Below are 26,222 nucleotides of genomic sequence, written 5' to 3'. Positions count from 1 at the left end.
ACAATTACGTCAAACACGTCAATTTTTACAACACATTTAACAAATTAACATAGGTGCTAATTAATATTCATTCAAATTTAAAAGCGGATAGCTTAAAAAAAATTATAATTGTTTGCTTAAAATTAAATGTCGCTGAAATGAATGGATAGAACCGTAGAAGCAACTTGGTCCTTGCTAAAGCCACTAAATAATTTTCTGACATGTATGATCGAGGGGCATGACCCATCAAATTATTGAACTACAAAAATTTAATAAAAAATAAAAATAAACCTCGTATTATCCAATCCTTAGATCTAGAATCTCCAGTTTGGAATATTATAAGAAACAACGGATCACATGCACACATGTTTTATACATAAATATATATATATATATATATATGATCATATCTTTATATGATTGAGTATTATTTTATTATTAATTTAAAATTATATATATAATTTTAATCCAAATGATATTGTAAATTAAATGCTAAGAGTGTATTCCTAACAGGTAAGAATTATACATTCTAAGCAAAATTTTCAGTCTTTTTCTGCACACCATTTCAAGAAAATAGACCCTTTTTATTATCTGTAGACGTACTTACAGAAATTTGTTGTGAAAGTCTTTAGTCCAAGGAAAAAACTGTCATCTAATCTCTAAGATCTATCATTTTTTTTTTTTTTTGTTTTGAGAAACATTTTCAGGGCTCTTGGGGTTTTATGAACTATATTTAATTATTTGAAAAGTGTCTGTTAATATTGCTATACATAAAGCCAAAGAAAATGCTTACTTCGCAGCCTACTCTCTCTAATTCAAGATATTGTGGAGTTGATGAAGAGGGAAACTGGGATACGTCTCTTGAAGCAGAAATGGGGGCAATCAAGGGGTAAGCAACAAGTAAATGTCTGTCAGTTAGGTTATTGTAAAATATTTGCGTGCAGCCAAAACTATAACAGTTGCAAAGTTTGACAAAAGTACGTTCGTGATTGTGATTATATATATTTATTCAAGCAGAACCGTGCATTCATCTACCTTCTTTAGTAACTTGTATTTTCTCACTGGGGAATCACAATGGATGGTATTATCAAGTGCCCAGAGCAAGGCACCCACCAAAAAGGCTAATGCCTACAGGAGATTGGAGACATCAGAGATCATAATGGAGAAATTAACAAACCAGGATTCTATTACTACTAGAAGTTGCATCTTATCAGTTGTGGATTCCTCTAAAAGACCTAGCTTGATCCCATGGGTGGTCGCCATTGTCATAGTTTTTTCTCCTAATTATGTCTGTTATGCAAGAAGGGAAGAGAAGATAAGGGTAGCTGTTGAGGACTTTATACTTTCTAAAATATGCAGCATTTTCTATAGCAGGGAGCCTTTTTAAACTTTTAGTCATAAAGGTAGACCAACTATTCTTAATAGTACATTGCTCCTTTGGCACTCTGATAACCCAGTTTAAAATTAGAAAGATACAGGGAAGGACAGGAACATATTACATCTTTGCTAAGGGAGTTTCAATGGCCTTCAATACGTTGAGAAGGACAAACAATCATAATGACAAGTAGTTTTGACTGCAGAATTACAGCCTAATTTCCCTCAAATCTGGGCTGCTTCAACGAAGGATTTCACTCTTGACAAAGGTGAGACCTTGCAAATTGAAGTTGTTTGCATTTAAAGACATAAGTGATGAAGAGAAAAACAACCTTGATTAAGCTATTTAGACTATTGTGGCAGTCTGGTTCATCCAGTGTTTTTTGATTACCATCTGAACTTTGAAAGCTACATACAAGTCTAGGAATGAAAATTTGAAATTTGTGGTGGTCATTCGATAAAAAAATGGCACATCAAGTCTCCAATCAATCAACAAATTCCTAAATTAAAGACATGATTCCAAAATTGGGTAGCTTTGAATAAAAACTAGTAGTACTTAGATTAGATGCGATTAAATTAAATTTAGCAGATTCTACATGACTAATAAATAGAATGGTGAACTTTACCAATTACACTTCATTCAATCTGGTTTCTTCAAATTCAAGCAATTATCCACAGCTTGGCTGAACAACTCTTGAACCTGTCTCAGTTCCTTCTCTGTTACCAAAAAAGTTACTGAGACTGTTGCCAAAAGCAAAGTATAAATAACACAGATCATCTAGTATAGTCAGCCGGAGAATGGTTAACAAAAAAATATCAAAAGAAAAATATGGCATATGTATCACATATTATCCAGTACACTCAGCAGTAGTTTGTCATGGAAACATTGTTTGATTGAAATTATATTATATTTATGAATTGTTTTCCCAAATTTACAACCAAACTTTTAAAAATTCCCAAAAGCAACATGGATACTAATTGGCCACAGCCACTAAGGTCTTCAGATCAGAGATACAGCCTAAGAGTTCTACCATTTATACTTTCTAATCCCTTTTCATAATGTCTTTCATAACCACAATCATGTGGTTGGTCTTTATACATAGAAGATTGATCAAATATTTTCCCTCAAAAGGAGGTAATTGTAGCCTAGCATTCTAACAAATCATCACATCAATTTGAAAAACGTAAAGGTTTGAGAATTCACCAGCAGCTTCCAGTTGTCTCCTCAGTTCTTGACCCACAACATCATTCTCAGCCTGCAGGTGAGTTTGCAAGGAAAAAATAAAAAGTTACACTACCTCTGAAACATTCAAATTAAATTCAAGAAATTTCAGTTCCTAAATTCCATAGCCTATGCCTGGAGTTCTGCAATACTTTTCAACTGATCTTCTTCAGCAGCCTGAGCCAATGGAAGAGCTGCTACCAATGCATCAAACTGCAGTAGAGATATATTATGTTAGACTACTCATCAGTAACTTCTAGTAAGCAGAATACTTGTTAATCAATAAACCTTATATTATGATGGACAAAAAGACTTGGTGGTTGATGTTGAAAACCGATATTTGAATGGTTCCATTTAATATTACAAACCAGCAAAGTTTCCACTATAACTCCAGGCATAACTACAAACTTTTCAAAGCATAGGAAAAAAATTGATTCTATTGAAATACAAGTCAGATGAAAATTTCACAATGTTCTGCCTATTCTATGGAGTAAATGTTAGGTATTGCTCTTCAGTCAACAACATACATTGAGCAATTTAACAAAGAAAAGCGACTAGACAATCAGCCTGTGCTGGTGGATCGCCACATAATATGGTTTGGCTTATCCTTGATAATATCAATACCTCAAACAGCCCCTTAGTGAAATGGCGATCACAAAAAACTGCGCACGCAAAACTATATCAAGTATTCAATTTAAAGCAACAGGAACCTGCTTAGCTGCTTTTACAAGAGCAGCACTCATAAGCTTGGGTTGCTCCGCAAAATTTGCCACGTCCTCTGGAGGATTAGTACCTGGTGGTTCTGGGTAGTTGGGAGACTGTCTAATAGGAGGATTATCCCTTTGCAGTGTGCCAAAGGTGTTAAAGTTAATACCCGCAATTTGATTGATCTGTTCTTGTAACTGTGAAATGATGTCCATCCTGCAAAAGTTAATCATCCATATACGATGTTATGACTAAAAATCTTGTGGAATCTATGAACTCAATCCTGAGACAGCATCAAGCCTCTTAATAATTTGGTTGTAGAATTTCTTATGGTTGTTGTTCAAAGATAGTTTGACAAAAAGAGGCTGAGGTTTATCGTCATTTGACTAAGCAGTCAATTATTTAATTAAATGTAATGTATAATCTATATAAATAATTGTTTATACACATAAATTATTTGATATAAAAATGTTTAGATTTGATTTATGCAAGTAAGAATAAATTAAAAAGAAAATCATGAAATAATCACATTTCAACCCTTCAAGTTAGCAGTTGCATTATTCAAAGATCAAATTAATAAATATATGCAACACAATCAAATAGTATTACAAATTTAGATCATGAACTATGTATATACATGATGAACCTCAATGACATTGAAATCAAGTAAATAACTATGAGCCCTCCTCCCAAAACGCCATCAAGCCTCATCCCTCTCCATGGCAAAACCACCAGTGCCCACACCAATCCTCCCACTAAAAACCCCAATGTCTCTAACAGAAGTGGGTCTTCCGAGATGACCATTGACGATGGATAACCTCTCCAACAAGACTCAACGAGAGACATGCCTAGCCCAAACAGAATGTTGAAGATTGGCCCTGCATAACACCCTGAAATTGCAACCTGAGCCCCTTGCCCTTGCTCTCCTCCATTCAGAGCCATTGTCGAATTTGTGATCAAATCTCCAAGTGAATTGCCCCAAGCGAGGACTGTGAGGCCCAGAAGTGAAGGTTGTATGCCCAAAATGTATCCGACTGAAACCAACAAGGTCACCAATTCTTGAGCTGTGATGTAACTCCAAACAACACTCATTAAGAAACCTCCTGCCAGCCAAGGAAATAGGCACTTTGCGGGGGGGCTTGATTTCTCTGTTGTTACAAATGCAAGAATCCCTAGAGCCATTCCTATAAATAAACCAATTCCAAACACCATCAGGCTTTCAGGGTTCCAAAGGGCTGCCAACATAAGTGGTGACAATGTCACAGAAATAACTGCAATTGGCTTAGACCATTTCTTCTCAGAAACTACAGGAATTGTCAGTCTCCTTGGTAAATAAAGGGGCATCTCAAGAATATGAAGAATCATACTACAAAAGCGACAATTACTGGTCTCTGCAGAAGTCTCATCTTCTAAATTTCCTTCTTCTAAAGAATTAGACTCTCTGTTTTCACTAGCATTTAAGAGAGCTACATTCCAATCATCACCATAGCTTGAAGATTCTTCCGTTTCAATTTCTTCGCCACTTTTATGATACCGAATGGCTGAGACATAGACAACAATCACATAAACAACATACATGGAGAAAAAACCGATTGCCCCCCACAAATTGATTTTGCCGCGAATGAAGATCACAATTAAGACTGCAAGAACCAGAAGGAAGAAGCAAACGTCTCTGATGAAGGCATATTTGTTAACTCCAACACTTCTTTTATGCAAGCAAATGCATATAACTCCAACCACAACACAAGTCACAAAAGAAGCCGCACCTAGCACTGTACTAAGGCCAATGTCACTTGTCCCAGTGCCCATAAAGGAAACCAAGCTGGAGAAAACATCAGGGGCGCCATTGCCGAGAGACAGGAGAGTCACTCCAGCAATCGTGGGTGACAAATTTAACAGCCTCGATAGGCTTTCAAGCGAGCAACAAAAGTATTCAGAGGCAGTGTTTCCAAGGAGATAGAATAGAACCAAAAGCCAAAGAAAGATGAGAAAATACCCCAGAAAGGGATATCTTCCAAAACTGCAATAAAATAGGTAAAGATAATCAATATAGCCTTGAGAGGCACAAGGATTACCAGATTTCAGGTAAAGGCACTTGGCTTTGTAGTCATCTAACTGCTCCAAAACCTCGCAGCCTTCTTGATTTTTATCAAATGTGCTTGAAACAGGAAATTCTGAAGAGGTGAAATATGAAACCAAGAGAATAACACCACCCACTAAGAGAAATGAAACGTTCAGCAACAATCTCGAGCATCTCTTGTGCTGTAATACAAAAACAAAGGTGCCCATATGAGACTTGATTGAAGAAACAGAAAGCAACGAAGAATAACTAAACTTCTAACTAAATGGATTTGACTAAAAATGAATTCTTGGAACAGTAAAAGCAACTTTGTGGGGAGGTAATATGTGGGACATTGATATTTGGACTGTGTGGAATTCGATTGAAACTTGCTCACAAATTAAGTGTACACTTGTCTTGTGGCCGACTAGGCCGTTTCATTGAAGCAGATGAAGCCAAAACAATACAACTGCAAATGTCGGCTCGGTTACAGATCTCAGGTTCTTGATCGTGTTGAAGAGAGAAGACGAGAAGGCGCATTGAATGACTAGCAGATCTGATTATTGGCAATATTTTAATAAAATTAACAACGCAAGATGGACAAGGACATGGACTTGACTTTCTTTCTGTAATTTTTCTTATGGTTTGTTGTGTTTTATTGAAACGTGCAGGAAATTAGAGGAATATTTAGTTTTCTAATTTCTTTCCATATGGCCAATGGTGTTTACAAGTCTATCAAAATATATCATATTTATAAGGGAGAAGGACTATTTCCCACCTAACTTTTGATGCATTTTCAAAATGCCATCCACGACAGATGAAAATCCACTTTTCCCACTCATGAGCAAACTGCCGTCTAATTTTTCAGTTAGGAATAGGGGCAAAATCGTTATTTGCTATTTAAAACCTTAAAATTTTAAAATTTTACCGTTTCCCCCCTCCAGGTTTTAAAAACTATAACTAACCCATCCTCAAAGTTTAAAAAGTTTAGATTTCACCCCTGACGTTTGCTTCCTTCTCCGGCCACCACCGACGGCCGACGTATTCGATTGATCTCCCATCTCCAACTATAAAGGACGACCCTTCGTCGCCTAGATCTGGACGACGAAGCGTCGTCCAGATCTGGAAGAACAGACGAAGGACGACGCTTCATCGTCGGGTCGTCCAGACGCGACGAGCGACGAAGAGAGAAGAAGAGAGCCCTTCGTCGAGCGATCTCCCAGATCTGGACGATGAGCGACGAAGAGAGGTCCCTTCGTTGCATCGTGCGACGAAGAGATCTCCGTCTCTTCGTCGCACCGTGCGACGAGGAGATGAAGATCTCTTTGTCGCACCAGGAGAAGGAGGAGGCCGGTGACTACGCCGGAGAAGACGTCGGGAGATAAAGTTGAAGAATGGAGGTGAAATGCTAGTTTTGAAAGTTATGGGGGGCGGCTGTATTTTGAAAAATATGGAAACCCTAGGTTTGGGAGTGAAAATGTTAGTTTTTAAAGTTTAAAAACTTTAGGTAAGGTGAAAATGTTAGTTTCTAAAACCTAAGGGGAGTGAATGGTAAAACCCTCACATCAATTTTAGGAGATTAAAGTGAGGGATATTTTTGTCATTTCATTTAACAAGGATAAAATGGACATTTTACCCTTATACAAACAGATATCATCCATTTTAACAGCTCATGGGTAAAAAAAGTAGATTTTCATCTGTCATGGATGATATTTTGAAAATGCATCAAAAGTTAGGTGGGAAATAGTCCTTCTCCCTATTTATAAATATAAAAGTTAAATTTTATATTATATAAGATTAATTAATTTATATTAATATACAATCTATTATACTTATATCACATTTATTTTTAATTAGATATATAATTTTTTTTAAGTTTTTAATATTCTCTTTTAAGTATATTCACTATACATTATTAGATTTACTACTTAATTGAGTTCGTTTTGGATAGGTTTATATTAAAAAATATATTTATATATTTATATTATTAAATATTATTTTATTTTTAATTTAAAATTATTAAATTATATAATAATATATATAAATATTTACGTATAATTAGGAGAGGTATTTTTTATGCTAGGAAAGTTTTATATCAATTAAAGAGTGACGAAAGGTCAATCTGAACTGCAAGTAGTGGGAATGACAGATGAGATAAGCGTGGTAAAAAATATTGGAAGGATAGGATGGGATCACTGACCGCCACGCCACGACAAGAGTGCTCTGCGAGGGAGGAGGAAAAGGCGAATCCTTTTCTTTCTGCTTTTTATTAGCTGGATTTTGTCCTTCCTACGGTTGAACGTTGAAACGTGTCAAATCCTTTTGTCCATTTTCACAGTTTTGAGATTGAATTTTTGAAACAAAAACTCGAGTCTGATGATTAATTTATAATTATTAAATTAAATAAATTAAAATTTTAATATATTATTAGAAAAAAATTATATTTATATTTATATTTTTATATATAAAATTTTCTCTTTTATTATATAAATTATCTCCAAAGAAACTAAATTTATGCATATAAAATAAAGAAAATGGAAGCATTTGCTTACATGATTAATCAATATAATCGCCAGACGAAGGAGAAAAACAAATTTTATTATCCCAGTATTCAGTTGGACTTCTTATTTTTTTTATTTTCGAAATGTCCTAATTATGTATTAGATGTGATTCTATTAATTTAAAGTAATATAGTAAAAATAAATAAATTGAAGGAAAATGACAGTGGACATGGATTTTGGATTTTTGTCATCAATAATACATGGGCATCTAGTGTGACGTTGAAGGCTCATTCATATGCCGACAAGAGCTTTTGTGCCACATTTTTAAACAGGATAGATATCACAATCAATCTTTATCTGGTACAAGGACTAGATAGAGCGAGTGGCCCTTTCCCACCCAACGTGCATTTACATACTTTATATAATTTAAATAAGACCCGGGAGAATTTTCCACCAAGTTTTGATATATTTTTTTGTGGCCAAATAACTTATTCCCATCCAAACTATCCTCTATTATAAATTTTTACTTTTTAATTTGAAAAATCTTAAACACTCACCTATGAGTGATTAAAATTAATATTTTTATAAATAAAATTATTATTATTTTATATGTAATATTAAAAATAAGCTAAAATTTAATTTCTTTTTTCTCTTTTAAATCTTAAAAACTAAAATTTTTTCCTTAATTCAAGTTTTAAAAAATGATAGTTCTCTCATAGGGTTTAGTTTTCAGATCTTTGATGTCAAATCCGATATCATCGCTAGTAATGAATATCTCCTAATGCTTCCTCTCCCTTCAACACTCATAGATTAACTCTAGTTGATCTATGAATAAGATTTAAAATTTTTTAAACTCTATGAGTGTAATTTTAGGAACACATTAAAACTTAGATGGGAAATAGTCTTTTGGCCTGTAAATAAATAAGACAATATAATATCATATGATTGGATTATTTTGAATTAAAGATAAAATTTTACTCTTGTTTAAAAACTAACATTGCTATATAGGTTAAAAAAAAAAAAATTTTAATGTCTAAAAATTTTGAAAAATAAATAAAAAGAATGACTACCTTATATGTTAATTAGGAGTAACATGTTAATTTAACTTTCCTACTATATGTTAAAATTCTTTTTTTTTTTTAAGTAGTTAGCATACATATTAAAATCCAATAATACTTATTTAAATTATGTACTAAATATATATACATATAGTTTTATTGAATTATAATAATTTAATTTTTATGTCAAATATTAAATTAAACATAATAATTATAACAAAAAATAAATTTATGTTAAATATTGATTAGATGGCAGACCCTAATTTTGTGGCCCATTCCGATCAAATTGGGCCTTCAATTAACAAATATCACACAGCCCAAAAACATTATCCTGTAAACTGAATTTCCTGTTACAACCCAACTTTATGCTAAAGACCCAAAATCCTTAAACATTGAGAAATATATGGGCCAATTCATCTTAATTATTAAAAAGAAAAATGAAAAAAAACCCCAAATCACCTAAAATTGTAACAATACATTGATGTCACATGTTAATATAACTTCAAGAGTACTATTATATATGCAAATAATAAGCATAAATTTATGTATAAGTAATGATATATTATTATATGATTAAGTGTTATTTTATCTGTTATTCAAAATTACCTAATCACATAGTAATATGTTATCGTTTATTCATAAGTTTGTACTAATTATTTATACATATAATTTTAAAAAATTTTATATGATGAAATAATAAAATTAGATACACTAATAATATATTTTATACAATGTAATATTATATAATGAGCGATTTTAAATTTTGAATAAAATAACATCTAATCGTATAGTAATATGTCATCATTAGTATATTATCGTTAGTATTCATAGTTTTGTTGTTACAAAAAAATGTAACAATCAAATTACGTAATGATACATTGTCGTACACAAATTAATAATTATTAGAATTAGTATTCATAATAATCTTACTATGAAAAAGATATGCATACAATTAAGTTAAAATTTGATTTCTTTTAGATAAAATATTTTTGTGGCTAAGACCAGGTATGGATATTTACGTATTTTAACCAATATTTTGAGGTAATTTCTACAATAATTTTCGTACAAAAATTTCAAGTTGAGAAAATATTTATCATTTATTTGTTAGTTACAATGCTATATTAATTTAAAAATGTCTTTGTAATTATCTAAATCCTTTTAAAAACCTAAAAAAATTAGAATGTTTTTAATCATTTAAAAAATAAAAAGAAAAATAAAATAAATCATAAAAACTTATTTTGGACAAGAAAAGAATGTGAATCCTCGTGATTGCATATTTTTTTGTCACTTTAATTTTGGGTTGAATTAACCGCAATCCCCACCAAACTAGCGGCAGCGACTTCTCCAAAGCTGCCTTCTCTTTCGGCTCACATTGATTTAATCCTCTTCTTACTCGTTCGTCCTCTTGTTTTCCGCTTCAAAGTTTTGTTCATGTGATTTTAGCTTCTAATGGATTCTACTCTGAGATTACCTTCATCCATTGCCTTCCCCATCTCCTCCTCAAGATTGGTTCATGGCAATAAACGGATTGATTTCAGTTTTGGGTTTCAATTCATTACATGTCACTCCACTGGAAGAATCTGCGCCAGCTCTTCTAACGGCCCTCTTGCTCCCTCTTCTTCAAATGGGGTAAGTTCTATTTTGTTAAAATTAATTTTATTTTATTGACTTTTTCATTTCTTTCATTGTTCTAATTATTGGGTTCTTTTCGTTGTTTGAGTTTCATATCTTTAACATGTTTGATTCCAAGGGAATTGTTTTGTGTTGGATTTTACATGTTGTAAATTGTAATATCTTCAGTAAATAACCAAGTAATAATTCATTATAGATGTGATTCTGTCAGTTTTTTACAGTCTTTTAGCTGGAACGTTGATTGTCTTGATAAATTATATTTGTTAAAGACCAAGAAAGTACTTAGACCTATGAAATTTATGTTTCTACAAGGAGGTATTTAAAGATTGCCAATTTAGAGATAAACCTCCTAATATGACTCCATTTCGAGTTTTCCATGTTGATTATTATTCATAAGCATATCATATTATTCAAGAGACGGACAGCTGTATGAAACTGGTTTAGCTAATAACCATTTGTGCGTTTGTGTTTACTTTGGGATGAATAAATACAGATTGAAGTTTTTTTACATTGTGTTGCTTGGTGTAATATCTAAATGATACATGTTTGATGCGGCAGGCTGAGTCAAGCTCAGTTGGAAATATGAAGAGGCAAAGAAGCAGTCTTGAATCTCTGTTTTGTTATGATAAGCCTATTCCGGAGGAAAGAATTGAGAAACCGGTTGGACTTTCACTCTCTGAAAAAGTAATTGGAAATAATCTTCGCTGCACCGATTGCCAAGCCAAAGGTGCTGTACTGTGCACAACTTGCTCTGGCTCAGGCCTATATGTGGACTCAATATTAGAGAGCCAGGGAATCATTGTCAAAGTCCGCTGCCTAGGTAATTTTTTCCTCTCTCCGGTTTTACTTTGGACTTGAAAATGCATGTAAATATTCATGGATATATATGTCCTTGACAATTTTCTCCATTTCCCTAAATTGAATTTCTTGGGTATGAGTAAGTTTTGAGTTATGATATCGTTTTTGTTTGAACGTTTATCTGTAGCAGAATGGCCATTGTTTATCTTTCCTTTTTATTGATGGTTGAGTTAAAAGGTTTTTGCTTTATATTCCTTGGCCTTTCTTAAATCATATTGTTTTCCTTAATGTAATATATATGTGTTTGAATGTGGTGTCTCTTTCAAGGATTATTAGGTTCAAAGCCATTAAATAGTCAGTGTTTTAACACCAATATATGCTTCTTTGTAATCTCTCTGATTATTTTGACATTGGTGTCTCATTCAAAAAATATTGGATTCTAAGCCATTCGATAGTCAGTATTTTTGCAGCTTAAATTGCTTCTTTGTAATCTCCCCAGTTTCTTTGGCATCTTTCCTATCAGTTTAGGTTCTGTTTGAGCCTGTTTCTAGGAACATGCTTTGTTAGCTCAATGTTTCTTGATCAATTCAATTTTGTAAAGACATGTATATCTTTGGAAGTGAAGTTACATATAAAAAACTAGTCTGAAATTTAGAATGTTTTGGAATTTTGTGGTAAAGTTTTTCTGTATTATCAGTGTAAGCTAATCTCTGATTATTGAGACCTCATAAATAACAATTTCCACTCTAGAAGAAAAGTGAGACAGTTATACATGACTAATAGTTATCCAGTTTCTGATTGTGCTCGGGAAAACACAATGGTTTGATGTGGTAATTTTTCTGTGTAGGTTGTGGGGGAACTGGTAATATTATGTGCACTGAATGTGGTGGGCGAGGTCATCGCGGGCCCAAATGACTTACCTGTTTTGTTTGTCTTCTTTTATCAGACTTTATTGTAGACTTGTAGCTCACGCCAACATGGGGATGTTTCCTTCATACTTGTCATAGTTATTTGCAGCATTAGTTTCATTGGCATTTATGTTGAATTTATAGTGAAAAAGGAAGAAGAATATTAGATGTACCTATTTGAGGTATAAAAATAGGTATATATTTATATGTGTTATCATTTAATTGTGTGTTATTTTATCATTAATTTAAAATTATTAATCATTTGACGCCACATATAAAGGATGTATTTATTTTTGTACTCAAAATAGGTACACCTAGTGTTATTGAAAAGGAAAGTTACTGGTGTTGTATCATATTTGAATGATTTCTGTAAGGTTATTTTTTTTCTCTATATATCATATTTTCTTTATTGGTAAATGCACTCAGTGGAGTTTCCCATTTCTGTACAACTCAATGCATTGAGAATACAACATCTTTATGTGCTTTGCTTTTGAAGTTTGAAGGTAAAATACAGTCAAAAAATAAGGTGACTGGACTGAAGCAAAAATCAAGGTGATTACTTGAGTTTTTGACCATTGATGTACAATCTTTATTGCTAGTATTCTGTTAGTATTTTGTTGTATAATGGAAGAGCGATGCACACTTACGCTGAAATTCTCGATTCTGGAATTGAATCTAAAAGAACGGTTGTTGGTTTGAATTTTGTTTGAGTTCGAATTGGTGCTAAAACCCTGTCAAATGGCACCACACGGGTGCTCCATAAGTAGAACTTAGATTTGACAATTTTTAATATGATTTGTTAATTTGATATAAAAAAATAAGATTAAAATTAAGTTTTTTAAACACGAAATTTATTTCAGACCAATATGACATGATTTAAAATTAAATTAAGTAATATTAGAGTTTATACAAAAATAATCTAACATCATTCGAATTGATTTAAATGTTTTGAAAAAATATTACTTTAAACGAATTTATTAAAGATAAATTATAAAAATGTTAAAAGACAATATCAATAACAATTAAAATGTTTACAAATTATATATTATTGTATTTTTTATATAATTATAATTACTCATATTATTTTTTATTTTTGTTTAAATATTTTATTTTATTATTAAGTAGTAATAATGTGATTTTGCATATTAAATTATTAATGTGTTTTAAAGGTTTTAGTATATAATTTTTATTTATTTAAAATGACACAAAATACTATATTATATATTTTATTAAAAATATGTTAGGGTAATTTGGTAAAAAAATTAAAACAGTAAAAATATATGAAAATAATAGATAATTTCAAATCATTTTAAATTATATCGAATCAACTTAAATATTTAAAGTTTGGGTTGTGGGTAAAAATTTTGATAAAATATTAATTTTGATCAAATTAAAATTAAAAATTTGTTATATAAAATTTGAATCCACACGATATAAATATGAGTTAATGACACAAATCAGTTACGTAATTGTATTTAAATATGCACCATAATGACTCAGCATCTATCATAATAGAAAAGATGAGTTTCACAATCTTCGACATTATTTCATCATTCGGTTGGTATACCTTTCTATCAAGCCTTCACATTGTCTGTAATTGTCTGATGACTTGCGCCACATGTTTCTCGAGTCCAAAGTGGTGAATTTCCACATCACCCACTATTTATATATAATGCAATTCGCACTAAGGTTTGTTAAGTTTGATATCTCTGAAGCTCTTGAATGCGAACTGGGATTGTTGAATCAAATCGAAGACTTTGTGGGTTCTGTGCGTAAGCAACATAATAAGCTGAAACACATGCTTGTGGCCATGCCAAAGCTATCCTACACTGAAACATCACAAGCAAATCACAGAAGTTAGTTTGTTTACAGGTTTGAAGCCAAGGTATGTTTGTAATTCCATAATCTCTTACTGTGAAATAGCCGATGAAGAAAGCATAAATAGACACTTCTGCTGCGTAGCTCTTCTGAACAAGAAGTGTCCATGATCCTCCAACAAGAGTACATACCCCACCCCCCATTACACCGCTGAAAAAACAGAAAGCCCCTGTGAGATCAGAGTTGATCAGTGTTTCCAACCCGACTTGCCTGAACATTTCCCAGGTATCGACAGACGCCTGGACAAATCCCTTATTGTAAACTGCTAACTGCACAAAACCCCACCAGTTTCCATGTTTTTCAAGAGTCGAAGCAACATTCGAGTAACATTTAGCACACGAGAACAAGAACTCATCTGTATCCCCCGCAATCAAACTGATGCCTCGTCCTGAAGCCCCAGTGACCCCAAAAATTGGAACCAATATTGAACCAACACATACACTCCCTACCAAGTGATTCATCGTATCGCGAAAAACAATCGGTGTATCCATATCCGCCCCGTATGCAAAGTGGATGTATTTGATTCTTGAAACAATAACTTGCAGTATATTCTTGATCACTTGCATACTCCAAGCCAGGCTAAGCAGGATCACCAGTATGAACAGGATGTCTAATTTAGTTCCTATTGCAGTGGCTCCTCCAATGCCAGACACCAATAAACAGGCGTATACAGCACTGGTAACTATTGATAGAATGACCAAAAATGTAGTTTTTGCAGGAGGGGAAGCCAAGGAGACTTGCAAAATCTTGGCAGCATATTCAAATCTGGGATTGACCCAACAAGTGTAGAGGGTTTGAATAAACGCAGAAATGATAAAAATGGCACCTACGGCTGAACAAGCTGCAGAACTGATTAATAAAAATACTATACCGACCGCACAGGTCGACAGGGGGCCAAGCCAGAAGCATATTTTGATGGCTTTTGAAGGACAGGAATAAGTTATCCATTGCCAAGCGAAAGAGAAAACCCCAGCACTAGCTATTGAAGTAAGCAATGGAGGGTACCATCTCCTGGGGTGGAAATGGTGCTTCTGAGATAAAACAACACCGCGAAGAGTTAAGAAAATTGCTAAGATGGTGATCAGGAGTAAGTGAAAGTAGAAAAGAAATTGAAGAAGCTTCCTTGCGAATTGCCCCGCCACTGTTGCTTCAGTTTGTAGAGCACTTGGCTCTTGAACCTAGCTAAAAAATGAAGCAATATTTGGTATATAGAAAATGGGTTGTTGGAATTGAGAAAGGAAGATAAGAAGAAACTAATCAAGAACCTTGAGTGTGTTTGTGGGTAAAAATCTTGACGTTTGAAAGCTCTGCATAAAGAAAAGTCACATGTAAGTCTACATTAAAACTGGAAACTGAAAATTCAAAAAGTATTATATCACTCAAAGACTTAACTTGTTCAAGTCTGTATAAATTAATCAACAATTTGCTTGATGAACTCGTCTAATTTTCTACTCCTCCACATTTCTTCCAAGTCTCAATCTTCTCCATCATCAACCGAGAAAGTTGAATACAATACAAAACCATCAAACAAGATTAATTAATGAATGCATGAATATCATTCATCTGATTAAAACAATTACTAGAAATCAACGGTGTAGGTGAGTTTGGCTTTGGTGAGGTGGAGGAGACGGGTCAGCAGTTTTGACGTGAAGAAGAAGAGGTCCTAATGATGCATGCATTTGGATATACGCTTCTGTTGAACTCTTCTTTATTGGTTAAAGTATGAAGAAGAAATAAAAATGAAATTACAAAAAAGCGTAATCCATCCTGCTCTTGTTATTTGTTTAGTTCAACTGCTAACTAATTATTTTTATTTTTATTTTTTACAATAAAACCATGTGACCCAGATCTGAATATGATGATATATCATCTGAATATCCAATCGAGTATTCAAAACTTAAGACTTTTTTGATACAAGTAGGAGATCTAGAAAGAATAAAGATAATATTCAACTTGCAGAAAAGAAATGGTGTGGAATTTTGGACATAGAGAAGATAATTTCGAATAAAAATGATAGAAGTGACCAATGAACTGTCACCATGAATCAAAACTTGAGCTATGTAGCGTCTAAAACAAAACAACCCAAAAACGAAGTGAATAGATGAGTTGACTCTTGGAGGGCACGACTTGTTTACTTACGGAAGAGCTTTATAAAATTGCGAGTTGAGTTTTTCCCAGGGCAGGGGTGGAAAAAGAAGACTAATGAATATTTGTTATTTATTTAGGTTTATTAAGAAATTAAACCAATATTCTTCCACTCCATATATATCAACTGTGGAATATTAAATCCTTTTCAAATAATTAATTCAAATTAATACTATTGATTTCTTTTATTTTTTTCCAAGTAATCAAAGGACATCAATTAGGGATTACTCTGAAGAAAAATGATAGACCAAAAGACTTATTCCACCCAAGATTTAGCATATTTCCGAATACACATATGTGGGTTTAAAAAATTTAAACATTAATCTATGAATAAATTTTTATTAGAATTTTTTATTAAAATTAAAGATAAAATTATCATTTTAATAATAATATTAAAAAATATATAAATTTATTTTATTTTTCTTCTATAAGTTGAAAACTGACATTTCAACCCACGTTCCAACTTTGAAAATGATATGCACCGGGTTAGGCGCCTGTAGAATTGTGGTTTAGGTGAAGCAGCCAATTAAAAAAAAAGGGAATTTATTTATTTATATGACAAGCTAATAAAGCTATCAACTTCTGTCTGGTACTGGGTGAAGTGTGCTTTAGAATTAGAGTGGTTTAAAGTTTAGTCAATCTTGGCTTCTTTTAAACTTCAAAACAAAAATAATTAAGTAGTACATATTGAGCAAAACTGTATAGTTAGGAGACTATTCTATCCTTGATAGTTTGGTCATATTTGAATTTATATATTCAAGTAAATAAGGATCAATTCAGTCGTCTCTTGATTTATGTCGCAAATAATAAAGCTATCTACTGCAAAACTTGGAATGGATTTATATTAGGGTGGAGGGCCCGTAAAGGCTGAAGTCTGAAGACGGTAGAAATTAAATACTGGCAACTTTGAAGCTTCAAGAGTGTTGTTTTCTACATTGACTTTTCGCCAATTTAAAATACACCGCATATTATGGTTCAAGTGGAAAACTTCATTTATTTTGCAATTAGTATGTATGGATTTGGATCAAAGAAATGTGACTACGAAGATTGATATATAATCAAATGCAGTGTAGGCTGTGGGATCTGGACATGGCGGTGGGCTAGGCCAAGTTTACTATGGTCTGCTGTGTCCACAGCTGTGGCTGCCAATAGCATGGTAAGACACGGGCACAGCCCAAGGTCTCTTAGACTCTGTTTTTGTAAGCCTTTAATGGGTTGATCGCCTATATTTACATTTATTTTTTATTATTATTATTTTTTTTTTTGTGAGTTAGACCCTAAAACCCCTAACAATTATAAGAGAGAAAGACAAATGATAAAGAAAAATGGAAAGGCCCTGTTTTGCAAACAATTATAGCTCTGCACCTCAATAATAACTGTTGTATAATTTGATCAAGCAAAGGGACATGAATTAATCAAAAAGTACATTGCTGAGAAGTTCAGAAGAGCAACAACAAAGAGTGGGTCTTTGTTTAGTTTACAAAAAAAAATTGAAAGCTTATTTCCTGATTAAACAAAACTTTCTTCAATCAGTAAACTTGAACATATAATCCACATAACTCCATTTAAAATTTTTGAGAAAGGATTTTCAAGAATAAGAGTTGATGATCAAACAGCCCATTTGTTTTTCAGCTTTTTATTTTCCCTGGAAATTTTGTTATTTATCTTTACAGTAAATATGAGTTAATGATGTCAATGTGAACAACTGTTAAACATTAATGAAATGGAGTTAAGAGTCTTTGATGTTTTCAATGATCTAGAGAATTCCTCCCTTCCCTTCCCCGCCAGTCCAATCCTAGTAGATTTCCAGGAAAGCCCCCTATCTCTCCTAACTTTTACTTTCCAAAGTACACAAATTATTAGTAACTTTGAAGATTCCATTGAGTCACTTTATTAAAGTTCACCCACCAACACTTGATGCACTGACATTTGGACAACTTCCCTTCAAAGCAAGGAACCCTCTCTCTCTCCCCAGCATCTTTCTTTCTTTCCTCAGGTTTTGAGTCTCTTCATTTTACCCTAATTCTGTCACATACAAACACTCTAGCTGTATTAGGTTAATGATGCTATGTCATATTTACCCATATCATAAGAAAGAAAGTAGGCCAGCAGTAACACTATCAATAATCCTCTGATTCTGAAAGGATTAAAGTATTTGTATCTTATAATATTGGATATGAATTCAGTTTTAAAAGAATACCCGACTCAAATAAGTCGTCCTCATCTAGATTTAAAAAAAAAAAAAAAGTGTGGCAAGATAAATATAGCTGAAACGTGGAGGATGAAAGACATATCCCCTCGCAAGATCTAAGAGAACTACCTCTCCTTCTATCTTTTTTCTCTTAAATCTTTCATTTTTTTCACCATTTTCTCAACATTAACTCACACCAAGATGGGCATCAAACCTTTCATGATCTTCTTCCTCTTTATTTCAATTTTCTTCTGCCTTCTCTATCTTTACATCCCAATCACAAAACCAGCCCTTGCCATGAGCTCCAACAGCATTCTACTCAAATCTCAGAACCCATATCCAGTAACCTTTGCATACTTAATTTCTGCGTCAAAGGGCGACACAGTTAAAGTTAAAAGAGCCCTGTTGGCTTTGTATCATCCAGGAAATCATTATCTTGTACACATGGACAAGGATGCTCCAGAGAAAGAACACAAGGAAATTGCAGATTTTATCTCAAATGAACCAGTTTTTAGCTTGGTAAATAATGTTTATATGGTTGGCAAACCAAATTTAGTAACCTACAGAGGCCCAACAATGCTCGCCACTACTCTCCATGCCATGGCCATCCTCTTGCGATGCTGCAAATGGGATTGGTTTATTAATCTTAGTGCTTCTGATTATCCTTTGGTAACTCAAGATGGTATGGTGAGTGTTTTTTTTTAAAATAAAATTCAGATTCCTTTGTTAAGATTTTTTTTTTTCCTTATCTGTGTCTCACTAACAGAAGATACAAAAAATCATGATTTTTTTTTTCTGGGTTTTCAGATCTGATTCATGCATTTTCTGACTTGCCAAGAGATCTCAATTTTGTACAGCACAGCAGTCAGCTGGGTTGGAAATTGTAAGAAATTTTATCATTCTCTGTAAAGGGTATTTTGTTATATAAATGTTTATATTTTGTTATGTAATAAATTTTTCAGGAACAAGAGAGGCAAGCCAATTATAATAGACCCAGGGCTTTACAGCATCAACAAATCAGAGATCTGGTGGGTGATCAAGCAGAGGACTCTTCCCACTGCTTTCAAGCTCTATACAGGTATTTCCCTAATTAATCTTAATTGAAAAAAAAATTCATATTGGCATTCTCTATAAGCTTTCAAAATGCAACACTAAAACCTTACGAGTAGCATGTGAACTTCCGAAGAGATAAGAGACAACACGCATTCATAGGTACATAGTACAATCTTGTAAGCTTGTATAATTTGGAATCAATAAATAAAATTTTCTTCATGTGGGACCAAAATTTTAGGGGACCTGGGACCAAGTGATTAACATATTTAAAATATCCTTCTTAAGTTACTTTCATCGACAAGTGCTTCTCAGCAAACTTTATTCTACCAAAAATTCATTTATTTTGTAATAAATTTTCTTCTTGTCGGTAGTCATAATGATTAATGCCAGCAAGAAACGAAAGACAAACATTAAGAGTTGCTTAAAAATAAAATAAAGTTAGAGAAATATGAATTTGATTTTGTTATATTTGTGTGGAAATTCTTGGTAGGTAAGGTTGGTAGTTGTTGAAAGTTGGCGTTGATGGGTATATTTGCTAATCAACAAACAACAATTCTAAAATACTTAATTAATTGTTCTACCAATAAAATTAGATATACTCATTTTTTTTAGTATATAAACAGATATACAGATCATATGTAATTATTTAATCATATACATATATATAAATAATGACACATATAAATATATACATATTTATGTACGTAAAATAGATACACATAGTTTTATTATAATAATAAACTTATGCCCATTTTAAGTGAGAGACTATAAAATAAGAATAATGTTATATACGCACATCTTTAAATACACAAATATATATATATATAATATATATATTATTATTACTCTTATTATTAATGAAATTTTAATTACACTTACATCATCCTACAGATTTTCTTCTGTAGATTCTAGACTTCATTTTCATAGAGCCAGATAAGAAAGTTACATACCATGAACGTTTCAGACCATGCACATGCCAAGTCTCGTACTGTTAGCATGGCATGTTTTCCCTAATCTTAAGGCTCTATTAGATTTTGCATAATCGATGTCTGAAAATATATAAATATTTTAGGATCCAACATATGAGTGGCTTTAAGATTACCGAGAAAGGCAAGATCTAGATCTAGATCTAGAAGAAGCATGATTATTTCTTAGAAATTAATTTTTTTCTGCTTTTATGTTACCCTTGTTATCTTAGCTTCCATTGAATACTTCCTGAACATTGAACTTTCTTTCCCATTAATTAATCTACCCCTTTCACCTTCCAACTCCTTAACTTCTAACTTAATTAAAGTCCTTTCAATTTGCTAACAATTTCTTTGGATGGTTGTCTTCTGGACTAAAGAGTCTTGAAATTTTCTTTACAGCATTTCATCTTTGTTCATTTATCACTGTCAAGGGTGGTAATTAATCTTGGAACCACAATTTATCAGGTTCAGCTTGGACAATATTATCAAGATCTTTCTCAGAGTATTCCATATTGGGTTGGGACAATTTGCCGAGAAATCTCCTCCTTTACTACACAAACTTTGTGTCTTCTCCAGAAGGATATTTCCAGACGGTTATATGCAACTCTGAAGACTACAAGAACACCACAGCTAACCACGATCTCCATTACATTACTTGGGATAATCCTCCCAAGCAGCATCCGCGATCCCTAGGCCTCAAAGACTTCAGAAGAATGCTTCTAAGCAACCGCCCCTTTGCCAGAAAATTTAAGCAAAATACCAGAGTTCTCGATAAAATCGATAAAGAGATCCTCCATAGGCAGCGTCAAGGATACACTTATGGAGGTTGGTGTTCCAAGACTGGAAAGAACTCGTGCTCAGGTTTTCGAAGCCAAAACTATGGAGTTTTGAGGCCAGGGCCAGGGTCTAGGAGGTTGAAAACTTTACTAACAAGACTTGTTTCATCAAAGAACTTTACAAAGAGGCAGTGTAGATAAATTTCATCTTATAATTCAATCTCACATTTGTATTGATCATTGGTTTGATAGTATACATATATGGATTGGCCGATGGATTTTTTTTTTTTTTAATGTATCGATCCACTTCCCGACCAAATCTCATTTTGAAATCTTATAAATCAACTTATAATTTGTGTATTTTCAGTTGAGAAAATAATGTAAAGAACATGATAGCATCCTCCACTTGTAGCATCCATGAATGGCTCAGGGAAAATTCATGTGACTTCTTTACAATAAGAGTAAGTCATTTGAGAACCCTCAAAATAGATGATACGAAAAGATAATATCTTATTATGCGGTTATATATTTTATTTTTAATTCAAAATCACATTCACATATCAGTATAGTTAACTAATTTAATACTCATTTTAGATATAGATTGATATATTGATATTGTTTACACTTATACTTATCAAGGGGTTTCAAACATTAATAAAAATATATGTATATATTTTTAGTATATAATTTGAATATATAGATTATGTATTATTATGTGATTGAATGATTTTAAATTATTTTATCTTTAATTTAAAATTATTTAATCATATAATGATTGATAATTTATATATTCAAATTATATATAAAAAATATGTCATATAACATGGTGTCCAAACATTTTAGAATCCTAAAGGGAAAATGAATAAAATGAAACCATATGTTAAATTATTTATTTTTGTTACTAAGAATATAAAAAATTTACTTTTTCATTGGAATGTGAAAATGCAAAATCTCTACGCTCCTCTTAACGGTCACCTTGCCCAACATTTAAAATTCATTCCAACAGAGAAACACACGGTTAAAGGCATGAACTAAAGTTGGCCCACACACAACAACGGTAACTTCAGACTAAAAAATTAAAGGACAAATAAATAACACATCCACCCACGCGCACTTCACAGAGCAACCGTGAATCTACAGAATTTGATCGGAAAGCGACGGTAGTCGCCGGACAAAATTCATCGGCACAGACGGCATGTCGTCTCGGAACCTCGGGTGGCGCAGGTAATAGAAGCCACATCCCAACACAAACACCTTAAACGGCACCACATAAGACATCAGTGAAGCTATCAAGCAAAATGCAACAAACATCCCTGTGGCTCTTGGATCCCTCCAGTTACACAACGCCTCCAAACGTTCTCCTAGGGCTGCCACGTCACCTAACAGTGTCTGTGCCCGCCCCGCTAAGGCCCGTAACCGATCGTATCGGATACGGATCACATCTGGTGATCGTGTGGTGGGGAATCCATCAAATTCCTCATCAAGCTCATCGGGACCCACCACGTCTACGTAAGAGAGCCTCGGGTCCATGTTGAGTGGGCCACGTTGGCGACAACGGAATCGTAATGCTATCATTAAAAAGGCGTACATGAATACGGTGGGCAGCAATAGATGTGGACATAACACAATTGCTATAAGTAGCACGTGCACTAAAATTGTTGTGGGTGGGTGCACCCACGAACGGATTCCATCCAACCATCGTGCCAAAGATGCGGCACGTGTCAAACAGCCTACTACCCGGAACCAATTAGCTTTACTTCTCCTCATGCTCCACACGTGTGTGTCTGAATCTATCATATACTGAACAACTTCTTGTCCTAATGGCGGCTCGGACCTAGCTAGCCGAGCCGTCACTATGCGCATAGCTGTGTGGCGCAGTAAGTCTTGTTGGGGTGGACTCAGCGGACGAAGATAGTGCAGTCTTGGTAGCATTGGGGTAGTGTATGCTTGGATGAGACTTAGCCATGATGGGCAAGAAAATCTGACGGCTATCTCTATCTCTCCCATTTTCTTGGCCCCACCAGGTAACAGTACAGTGAGAGAATACGAATTTAGGTACACACGATTTGTATCAAGTGTTGAGAGCCGTACACGTATTTTTCCAACACGAATATCCTTTCCTGGCTTCCCTGCTTCATCATGCTTGTACCTTCCATTGTCAAACATGCCAATTGTTAGTACAGTACAAGGATCATATACATCCCATGTGTATTGCTCATTCCACCGTGGATTAAACCGATCAAGGATCGTACGGGTACGGACCCACTTGGGTCCATATTTAGCCACCACATAAGCATCAGTGGTGCCACGGGTACCATCCTTAGTCTTGACTGGAAGCAAATTGGTGGCTCCGCGAATCCCTACCTCAAGTAACCCGATTGGAGACTTTGCTAATTGTTTAGCAGCGGCTCGAACATCACTGGTCACATGAGCTGCTTCATCTAACACGTGGTAGCCACCTTCTAAACATACTCTCACATGTATTCTTCCTGCGTATGGTTTGTTCTCGTCACCAACCAAATTGAACCATCTTGATTTTGGTTCTGCCCGATCATCAATCCGCCGTTCGACACTTGACATTTGTATTTTGGCATGGCCCACCGCACGACCATTTGTAACATCCTCCAAAGTCACCACTAAAAATGGCTCAAACGGCTCAGCAGCTACAAAAACCAAATCTTCATTCCAAGTCGGGTTTGCTGAGCTGGATGGTGACAGCCCAACTGAGGTCCGAGCCGTTTTAAAAACTTGAGCTCCGAGTTGACCTTTGACATAAAGTTCAAGACTCCTAACCTTAGGCTCGGATCCCGAACCAAGTTGCAAATCCTGGGTTTGGATAACCGTTAGTCTCAAATACCAAAGTTTAGGAGACAAGTACACCTTAGCTCGGGTCTCCGGTATCAACCCGCCGGAATCCGCCTGCCAAGCCTCCTGGAAGGCTTCGTCAGCCTGAGTTCCGATCCAGACGGCTAGCATGACGTCATTTCCACGCGAATTTTCTGATTCTAAGCTATACCATTGGGGAGCCAGGGGACTGTCTGGCGGGACTCTCTTTGGCACCTCTTGCAGATCAAAAGATACTGTTCCCAAGCAATTCTCAACACACTCTTCGTTTTCTTTCTTCTCTTCCGTCCAGACTGAAACCTCCAATGAACTGGAATTTAAACCTTCTTTATCAAAAGCAAAAACTTGGTCCCAATCTTTATCACTCTGGCTCTTGGTTTTGATACTGTGAGTGCCGATCACGAGCTTAGCGTATGACGGACCGTTGGATTCGGCACTAGCTCTTTTAGCCTTCACAACACGGACGTATAAAAAGGGCATGCGATCAACGAGATCGTAAGCGCTGCGGCTCCGATCGCTGGCCAATGAGCGAAGTTCATGGTCATTGAGGTGAAGATCCTGTGTTTTTGATACCATATCTACCGTCGTCTTAGCTTTGGTGTAGCTCGGTTTATCAGCATGAGCCAACGGCGGATTCTCTACTTCCACCGGTGGAGGAGGTGCCTCTGCTGGTTTAGGAGTCTCCTCCGGCCGCTTATCATCTTTAGTTTTTTCTTCCTCTTTAGGTTTCTCGTCATCTTTCTTCTCCTCAGATTTCTCTTCCTTTTTATCCTCAGCTTTTTCTTCTTTTTTCTCCTCCGGCGGCTTCTCTTCAGCCGATTTCTGTGCCGCGGCCTCTGCAGATGCATCCGCCGCCGGAGGATCTTCATCTATGTAGAAAACTTTAAGCCCGATCTCTCCCTTGATCTGGGAAAACACACTTCGCTTTTCCAATGGATAGTAAACAAGAGTCTCCGATCCAGTTTTTACAAAAGAAGAACCAGGAATCTTTACTTTTCCAAGAAACGTACTTCTTTTGCCAGTCTTCTTATCGTTATAGAGATTTATCTCCAACATTTCTGCAGCCATAGAGTCTGTATCATGGACAAGAAACTCAAGTCTCTCATCCCACTGTGGATTCAGATCTCTGAACTTAGTCTTCGTTCTTCTTCTCTGCCCATCGAAGTCCACAATCGCGTACGCACTAGCAGTCCCTTGACCGTCTTTTGGCATCAAATTCTTGGCGTTGCAGACTTCAACGATCAGCTTTGTACTAGAAGTTTCCGCCATCTTTACGAAGACAAAGTTTTAGATTTACAAGATTGACAGGATTTTTGGTTTTATTGAAAGTTTAAGATTTGAGGGAGAGACACAGTTGAGGAAGGATAGTGAAGAGTGAGTCAGTGTATGAAATGAAGAAGAGGGGGTCAAGCGGGGTATAAAAAGGAAGAGCGAGGAGTGATGACACGTCATTGAGACACGTAGATCAACATATGACACGTGGCACGTTCATTTATGGATGGATGGTGGGAGCGGGTAGACAATAGTAACGTGGTCGGTGATCTGAGAGTTTAGCAGCGTGCCTGGCGCTGAAAATCTGAGTCAGCCAAACAATTGAGAGCAGTTTTGGCCGTTTAGAATTTGTAAATTAAGACTTAGTTTTTAAGATATTTACCCACTGAACCACTCGTGTGTACAATTTAAATTTTGGGTTTCTTAGATAATAAAATATATATTTATCGCCCAGGGAGAAGCTTGGAAATAAAGAAATAGGGTTCAAATTTTTCTCTGTTCATGTTTTAAGGCTAAACTTTTGATTTAATTAGTATATCAATTGTGTAGATTGATTAGTAGATAAAAATTTTTACTTATTTGGTATAACAGTTTAACTTAAAAAGAAATTAAAGTTTTTTTTTTTGTTTAAATATAATATATTCTTATATATGTTATAAATATGGAAATATACGGGTAATTCAAGAGGTATAGAATCATGCAGAAATCAAAAAAAGGGTCATGAATTCATGATAAACGTATGCAAAAGGGAAACATAAATAGCACGAGAGGTATGAACACTTTGTGATTCATCATTCAATTTCTGTGGCCATTTTCTTTGAGTCAGTTCGATGCATTCATCTCACGATAATAATATGCT

At 34.4% G+C, this 26,222-nt stretch overlaps 6 protein-coding genes across 7 annotated transcripts; 2 read left to right on the top strand and 4 right to left on the bottom strand.

Moving 5' to 3' along the window:
- Positions 1-1,887: 1,887 nt before the first annotated feature.
- Positions 1,888-3,663, bottom strand: LOC123207996 (mediator of RNA polymerase II transcription subunit 21-like). The gene is made up of 4 exons (XM_044625460.1): positions 3,286-3,663; positions 2,711-2,788; positions 2,558-2,609; positions 1,888-2,070 (listed from the first exon to the last, which is right to left on the bottom strand). Exons 1-4 carry the CDS (start codon positions 3,511-3,513, stop codon positions 1,994-1,996), a joined length of 435 nt encoding a protein of 144 aa, XP_044481395.1. The 5' UTR covers positions 3,514-3,663; the 3' UTR covers positions 1,888-1,993.
- Positions 3,664-3,837: 174 nt separating this feature from the next.
- Positions 3,838-5,726, bottom strand: LOC123204147 (cation/calcium exchanger 2). Its single transcript, XM_044620728.1, has one exon. It carries the CDS (start codon positions 5,567-5,569, stop codon positions 3,899-3,901), a length of 1,671 nt encoding a protein of 556 aa, XP_044476663.1. The 5' UTR covers positions 5,570-5,726; the 3' UTR covers positions 3,838-3,898.
- Positions 5,727-10,147: 4,421 nt separating this feature from the next.
- LOC123208982 (protein BUNDLE SHEATH DEFECTIVE 2, chloroplastic) lies at positions 10,148-12,653 on the top strand. The gene is made up of 3 exons (XM_044626672.1): positions 10,148-10,527; positions 11,089-11,350; positions 12,176-12,653. Exons 1-3 carry the CDS (start codon positions 10,348-10,350, stop codon positions 12,241-12,243), a joined length of 510 nt encoding a protein of 169 aa, XP_044482607.1. The 5' UTR covers positions 10,148-10,347; the 3' UTR covers positions 12,244-12,653.
- Positions 12,654-13,697: 1,044 nt separating this feature from the next.
- On the bottom strand, positions 13,698-15,442 carry LOC123208979 (protein PNS1-like). The gene is made up of 3 exons (XM_044626670.1): positions 15,380-15,442; positions 14,150-15,292; positions 13,698-14,065 (listed from the first exon to the last, which is right to left on the bottom strand). The coding sequence occupies exons 1-3, from the start codon at positions 15,425-15,427 to the stop codon at positions 13,931-13,933; spliced, it is 1,326 nt and encodes a 441-aa protein (XP_044482605.1). The 5' UTR covers positions 15,428-15,442; the 3' UTR covers positions 13,698-13,930.
- A 2,789-nt stretch (positions 15,443-18,231) lies between these two features.
- On the top strand, positions 18,232-21,537 carry LOC123208980 (beta-glucuronosyltransferase GlcAT14A). 2 transcript variants are annotated; one of them, XM_044626671.1, is made up of 4 exons: positions 18,232-19,132; positions 19,258-19,333; positions 19,413-19,528; positions 20,937-21,537. In XM_044626671.1, exons 1-4 carry the CDS (start codon positions 18,652-18,654, stop codon positions 21,446-21,448), a joined length of 1,185 nt encoding a protein of 394 aa, XP_044482606.1. In that variant the 5' UTR covers positions 18,232-18,651; the 3' UTR covers positions 21,449-21,537. The 2 variants fall into 2 exon arrangements, 1 of the variants encoding a protein (XP_044482606.1); XR_006500907.1 differs by having other exon boundaries at positions 18,793-19,137; positions 20,937-21,090.
- A 620-nt stretch (positions 21,538-22,157) lies between these two features.
- Positions 22,158-25,470, bottom strand: LOC123204140 (FT-interacting protein 7). Its single transcript, XM_044620717.1, has one exon. The coding sequence runs from the start codon at positions 25,358-25,360 to the stop codon at positions 22,382-22,384; it is 2,979 nt and encodes a 992-aa protein (XP_044476652.1). The 5' UTR covers positions 25,361-25,470; the 3' UTR covers positions 22,158-22,381.
- Positions 25,471-26,222: the final 752 nt, after the last annotated feature.

The sequence above is a fragment of the Mangifera indica genome, chromosome 2, assembly GCF_011075055.1.
Source record: "Mangifera indica cultivar Alphonso chromosome 2, CATAS_Mindica_2.1, whole genome shotgun sequence".
Taxonomy (NCBI): domain Eukaryota; kingdom Viridiplantae; phylum Streptophyta; class Magnoliopsida; order Sapindales; family Anacardiaceae; genus Mangifera; species Mangifera indica.
Note: the sequence above shows the minus strand (reverse complement) of the source record. Positions and strands in the feature narration are given on the sequence as shown.